The 7,150-nt window shown below is 31.5% G+C and overlaps 1 protein-coding gene across 2 annotated transcripts; it reads right to left on the bottom strand.

Annotated features, from left to right (window-relative positions):
- Positions 1-121: 121 nt before the first annotated feature.
- LOC104812010 lies at positions 122-2,092 on the bottom strand. Of its 2 annotated transcripts, none has more exons than XM_010539058.2 (5): positions 1,845-2,092; positions 945-1,073; positions 633-803; positions 352-453; positions 122-234 (listed from the first exon to the last, which is right to left on the bottom strand). In XM_010539058.2, the coding sequence occupies exons 1-4, from the start codon at positions 1,923-1,925 to the stop codon at positions 361-363; spliced, it is 474 nt and encodes a 157-aa protein (XP_010537360.1). In that variant the 5' UTR covers positions 1,926-2,092; the 3' UTR covers positions 122-234; positions 352-360. The 2 variants fall into 2 exon arrangements, with proteins under 2 accessions (XP_010537360.1, XP_010537275.1); XM_010538973.2 differs by having other exon boundaries at positions 352-456; positions 1,845-2,091.
- Positions 2,093-7,150: the final 5,058 nt, after the last annotated feature.

Raw genomic sequence — 7,150 nt, 5'->3', positions numbered from 1 at the left:
CACTCTTTCTACGATTGAATCACATATAATTCGACATATAATAAATTTACGGTTAAAATATGTGTGTTATATATGTATAAACTTATATATATGTATGTGTATATATATATGAACGAAAGTGTCAAAGAAAATTAACAAACGGCAATAATTATTTAGTGCGACTATTTGGAGAAAGATACAGTTGATTTCCACTAATTATATCTAACAAACATTTCTTCCCGAGAGAATCTTAACCTACAAGATAAGAAAAAAAACACAACGGAACGACAGTTAGGAAAATGATGTTTTGTAATATATATATATATATATATATATATATATATATGGTAGGGATAATATTTGGATCAGTACCTGTTGATTTTAGCCCAGTGGACCGGCGCTTTCATAGCCCCTGATCGCTTCAGTTATTGCGTGTTTCACTGTTTCAGCATCCATATTTTCTCCGTCTTCATTCTGCTATTTTAGAAACCATAGGAATAATTAATCGACATACAACCATCTATATGTATGTGTGTGCATGCATGCATACATACATACATACATACATACATACATACATATATGTGTGTGTGTGTGTGTGTGGGTACGCATGTATATGAATCGCTTAGTGATGAAGATAAGTGATATCTTACTTCTTCCCCTACGGCTTGCAAGCTAAAGGTGTCCGTACACGAAACCCTAGCTTCAAGAACATTGAGTCCCAAATCCTCGAAGGCTTCCAACACGGAGACCAGCAAGCCCTGCTGATTTTTCCCTGTGAATACATTTATCAGAAAACCCTTTTCTAGGGTTTCAACTGTAACCTGCAAATCAAACGTCAAATTAGAAACTTCACTGACGACAAATGTATATAGTTAATTGGACTGTACGATCTATATATATTTAATAAAGTGAATACATTTATTTGTTTCTATATGTTTTTGGTAATGTTTTAATTATCGTACCATGGGAAATGGATCGGTTCGATCCCTTGAAGATTGCTCGGCTGCGATCTCTTCGTTGATGGTTTCGACTTTCTGCTTAAGTTCTTGGATATATTTGGAAGCATCCACCATGATCGATGCTTCGTTCACCTAATTCCATGTACACATACACATAGTTTAGTACTTCGAAATCAGAATGGCCATGTCGAGTGCCCATGAATTTCTTTCTTCATATTTGGCTGACATTTTTTTGTCTATATATGTAATGTAAGTGTCTATGCTTATAAGAGAGAATCGAGTAAATTATGTAATGTTTTATAAAAGGAAAGTACCCAAAAAAAAAACACAACTTGCGTATATACACACAAAAAAGGAAAAAAAAACGACCAATATATCAAGCTTAACATGTATGTACATGTGTGTAGCATATCATCATCATCATCATCATCATCATGTGATCCTTAAGTTCACTAACGATCATTCATTTAAAGATTGATTTCCTTTATTTGCCTCACAACATAGTTGATGTAAAAAAAATGAAACATTTGGTTCAAAGAAATCTCAAAATTAAACAAGTTATTACTTACACTAAAGGTCTTTATAGCGCCCATCTCATTAAAAAGAAAGATTCAAATGATAGAGAGGCTGAAAATCACGGGAGCACCGAACTTTTTTTTCTGGATAAAAAGGACCAAACTTTGATCATGTGAAGAATTAAAAATCTAAATCAAGCATGATATGAAGTTATACATGTGTGTGTGTGTGTGTGTGTGTATATGCATATGCATGTGTATATAACTAGATCTATAGATACAGCCACAAACGGAGCACACCACACAATGATCGAACAGGCCATTGGAAGAAAGAAAACAAAGGAAAAGAAAAGAGAAAGGCTATGAGGGAGAGGATGCTATTAATTACAGCGTGGGAGTTAGTGATTGAACGAAGCAATTGAAACTTCTCATGCATAGAGGAATCTCTCTTCTGCTCCCTCGAAGCCATTCTTCTTCTTCTTCTTCTTCTTCTTCTGAGTTTTCCCCAACTCTTTTTCAATGCAATGTAGAGCAAGTGTGTGCGTATATATGTGAGAGAGTGTGTGTGTGTATATATATATATATATGAGGCTCTATATAGAGAAATGGAATTTTAACGTTTATAGGATGCTCTTCTCTCACATGACTGCCATGGTCTCTTGATCGGTACAAAATATAATATACGGACAACTGGTAACTGTATCTCGTGAATTACTTGATTGCCTCTATATATGCCCTAACCGCGATATTCTATATAATATCCTAGTGAATATCTATATATATATATATAATATGTATATATATATTAATGGTGATTATATGATATATGTATATATATTACGCGTGTGTGTGTATATCTCTCTACCTACCAAACTAATGTGAATATGTAAATTGACGATTGAATCACTTTTTCTTTATTGTATATGTTTCTGAGAATAAAACACCTGAGTGTGATGGTAACATAAACACGTAAACCTTAATTTATATCAGAGATTAATCTATCCATACACATGGGCACATACTTATTACCTTTAATAATGATAATAATTAAATACGTTGGTATATATTTTACACGTTCTACCCAAAAAAAAAAAGGTTCATCTTGTCACATCTTTGAATGATTTCCACCACATATAATCACACACACACACACACACACACACACACACACATATATATATATATATATATGCATAAGAGATTCAAATTAACTAATTATATCATTGCGTGAAAAAAAAAAAAACAACTACTATAGCCTATAGCTATACCGTATTCTTTATTTGTCATTGATTGTCTAATTGCTAGTTGAGATATACCCAACTAGGTCACTACATTGATTTTCAAATTCCCTTAAAACGGCACACCATATAATAAACACAAAAAAAATAATATTAAGGTAATGATATTCATCGAAATTATCGATATTTTGAAAGAACGAACTTCTTATAGGTTGCAATTGTTATACCTAAAGATGACAAGTTCTCTGTAAGATTAACTCATTGTGAATCGACTATAGGGTAAGTGTTACATTCTCAATGAAGTACAAACTATATATATATATATGCAACTAAAACTAATCAAGAAAATTATGAGATGTTATTACAACATAAACGGATATATAATATACAACAAGGAATCACCAATCTCACATCAATGAGCTACCACTTTTTCCATTAGTTTAAAGTACCCAATCGCATATTCTAAATTTACAGATGATTTTAATTAAGAAGAACAAAAAGGCAAAAGCGAAAAAGAAAAAAAATGGGAATCATGAGCTCGTGATGGTGAGAGGAGGAAGTGGAAATGATGAAATAAGAAAGAGAAAAAAAAAAAGGAAAAATGACTTGAAAGCATCGAGAGAAGCGAAGGAGAAGATAAAAAGCAAACAAAAGAATGTTAGTTGTGATTTTGGAATGCCTCCAAACACTCCTCACGGGAGATCTTTGTGAAGACTACTCTCCCCTCTCTCTTCTACCTCTCCTTGTCATCTCTCTCTCTCTCTCTCTCTCTCTATATATATATATATATATTATCCCTTTGATCTCTACACTTGTGAGTATGTGTATATATTTCTTTTTTGATGAAAATACATGTATCACTCACCCTTTTTGAACACACACCAAAGTGGGCTCATGCCTTTCGAACACATCGCGTTTATGTTTAGAGCTTCATGTGAGAACCAAAATCCTTTTGGCAAAATATGTTAAACAACTCAATGTTATGAGAACCGCGAATCTCCAACGTCTTCTACGTGGAATAGTGAGCTATAATTACGTGTATACTATAAAACTATATACATATATATATATATATATATATATATATATGTTTGTGAGAGAGAGAGAGAGAGAGTGGAAGTATGGATCGTTTGGGGCCAAGATTGGTAGCGTTATATATATATATAGAGCATTGTCTATATTCCACAGGGACAAAGGAACGTACCCACCAATTCACATGTATGCCGATTAATCATCACAACCAAACAATAACGCTACATAGCACGATACCCTTCTTTCTTTCTTTCTCTACCACCTTCGTAAACATCCAACTATTCACTTCCTTTTTCACCTTTACAGCCTGATCTTATACAATTGATTATCAAATTAAAAAGGGTTTGAAAAAAAAACATTTCAGATTGATTTATACCTATTGAGTGCGTGACCGGTTTAGTTTGGTTATTTTGTATTCACTATGGGTTTGATTTGCATTCATCTTGCAAAAGTGTATTAGAGTATACATACATGTGAATATTTAGTTGGTTTTTCTCATATTCTGTTTACTGATCAATGAGGAATCAATGCTTATACAAATCTTTCAATTAAACCAAATTTAAGCGACCTAAATCGGTCATATGATCTATCAATTAGAGTAACAGTAAAAATAATTTACGCAGCTTACTGCGTATGAGATTTGGAAAGAACGAAATGGTAGAATCCACCCGGTATAATGAATTATGTTCACCATTTTCGACGTAAGATTTAAAGATCGGTGAGAACCATTCTCTATTCACTTCAGAGTCTGACGAACACAAGAATGAACGATTTCCTTCGGCATTGGTACCGACTAAATTAGGTTCTGTGTTTCACTTTTACCCGTTTATGTATGGGAATCCCTTGTATTTTGTAAAGTTGTTTTCTTTGTAAAGAACTCTCTTTTTGGTTAAGAAGTAGTACAATCACATTCATACAAAAAAAAACAGTAAAAATTATTTGGTTGCGAAATATTTTTTGCAAATACAAAATTTAGTCGTGCGGTGAACTTACGGATTATAAAAAAATTTCAACGTGGGAGATATTCTATTTACATTGGTACCAAGGTTTCGACGAAGCACGTTGACGAAGAAATCGTGGAGTGGAAAATATCTATTGCATTTAAAATAGATACATTCAGATATATATACGAATTCATGCATGTGTCTATATGTGTAAGTGTTCGATCTTTAAAGACAAAAATAAAATATGTTATAATTGTATATATCAAGAGGGTTACGAATTAATTATTCCAATTTCTGGTATGCCTTGGTCACAGTTTAATGTTTTTTTAATCCCTTTTAAAATACTTAATTGTGGACCTTATTATAAAATATTAACCGATTGCAAGAAACTGTGTGCCATGATTCAATCCTCTTTCGATTGAGTGTGACCGGATACGTACGTGTGTCTGTATGTATGTATATATATATACACACATGTGTGTGTGATACTCCGGAAATTAAATAAAAATTAAAGAAAATGTGAAAAAAGAACAAAATTAACAGATAAGCAATTTTTTTTTGTCGTCTTCATATGTATTGAAATCAACTTATAAAACTCGTAATCTTTTTGCCAATCACATATATTTTGGTTGATTGATTGAGGCATAGATGAAGCATTACAATCACTAGTACCAACACAAGGACCGATGGACGTACGTACGTACGTATGTATGTATGTATGTATGTATGTATGTATGTATGTATGTATGTATGTATGTATGTATGTATGTATGTATGTATGTATGTATGTATGTATGTATGTATGTATGTATGTATGTATGTATGTATGTATGTATGTATGTATGTATGTATGTATGTATGTATGTATGTATGTATGTATGTATGTATGTATGTATGTATGTATGTGTATGATTATACGTGGAGCATGTATCCTTGGACATGTTGTAGGAAATGTGAACAGGTGTCCTCAATGATTTTATACATGTATTACGCTTTATAAATCAATATATATGTATACATATATATAATAGTTTTATTAATGCAAATAGCCAGCCGGTTTTATTTTATTGTACACATGCAACGCAAATTTGGGATCTTTTTAACGTGTCAAATTTTTTTTTTCAAACTTTTGTATTATTTTTTAGTTTTTATTTAATGCACGAGATAAGCGAACCGAGTTAAGACCAAACATTTTCTAACAAGTATACAAACGAGTTGGCTCGAACCCAAAATTTTTGAGATAGTCACGGTTCGGATTGGTCGAGTTAACTGGATCGTTTGTTTTCGAACAATTTCAAGTGGATATATTATTAGGTATTAATAATACAGTTTTCAAGTTTTGGGGTCATTTTGGGCTGGATGATTCGGTTATAGAAAAATTATAACATTCGTTTTTTATATCAATTTCGGTTCAAGTCAGATTCGATTTTTTTATCCATAAAAAAACTTATTTTTTTTAAAGAAATTTTCTGTTTTTCGATTGTTTTTTATTTGACTCGGTTTCAACTTTTTTTTAATTTAGAAAAATAATAACCATCTAATTTTATATCAAATTCGATTTGATTACAGTTATTTTTTATTCGATTCGGTCTGGATTCGGTTGTTCGGTTAATAACCAAAATGGTCGTTTTATTTGTGATGTTTGGGACACTAAAATGAGTTGGGATGACAAAGACAAATAAAAAAAAGATGGAACTGTAAACCGATTTGTCTATAAACATAAAACTTTTATCTTGTGACATTGATATATATTATATATATACATCATATTAATATTGGATTTTTTTTTCTGAAATTATGGCGCTTATTTGCGGACTTGTACGCATTTTCAGTCTAATTTAATTTGTTCATCAAATCAATATATTAATAAAATTATGCAACGAAAAATAAAGAGAAGAACATTTAAAAATCTGAAGAAGGATCACCAATCATATTGCTGTAACAAGATGTCAGAATATATATATATATATATAAAAGTTTTTTTTCAAAAAAAAATCCAAACCCTAGAATAATCGAAAAGTTTTTTTTTTCAACAACGTTAAAACAGACAAAACCTTAAGTACATGCCAAATTTAGATAATTACACTTCTCGATCGAAATGATCCAAATAGTTTTATATTAATTCTTTTTATTAGATATTTTTTTTAAATTGCATGGTTCAATACTGATGGCAGTTGATTTAGAGGAAAACACAACAACTGTAATTTAATAATGACCATGAATTAATTGTAAGTGTAATGGTAATTTTAATTCGATTCTACGATAATGTAAGAGAGTTCAGACACGAAATGATTCTTGTGACTTGCTAAGCCAAAACTCACGTGAGTTGCATTTCTTGAAAGTACATTCACATGCATATATTTGACGATAAAAGACAAAATTATATTAATCTCTAAAGTTGTGAAATAAGTTAGAGAGAGAGAGAGAGAGAGAGAGAGAGTTTCGTGTTGGCAACTAAAACGCATTGACACTACAACACA

This window comes from Tarenaya hassleriana, unplaced genomic scaffold (assembly GCF_000463585.1).
Source record: "Tarenaya hassleriana unplaced genomic scaffold, ASM46358v1 Cleome1, whole genome shotgun sequence".
Classification (NCBI taxonomy): Eukaryota; Viridiplantae; Streptophyta; class Magnoliopsida; order Brassicales; family Cleomaceae; genus Tarenaya; species Tarenaya hassleriana.
Note: the sequence above shows the minus strand (reverse complement) of the source record. Positions and strands in the feature narration are given on the sequence as shown.

Coding starts and splice junctions, on each gene's coding strand:
- LOC104812010 (XM_010538973.2), bottom strand. CDS start 1,925: ATGGCTTCGAGGGAGCAGAAGAGAGATTCCTCTATGCATGAGAAGTTT. Junction 1,074..1,844: donor CAATCACTAACTCCCACGCT/GTAATTAATAGC, acceptor ACATGGAATTAG/GTGAACGAAGCATCGATCAT. Junction 804..944: donor GAACCGATCCATTTCCCATG/GTACGATAATTA, acceptor TTTGATTTGCAG/GTTACAGTTGAAACCCTAGA.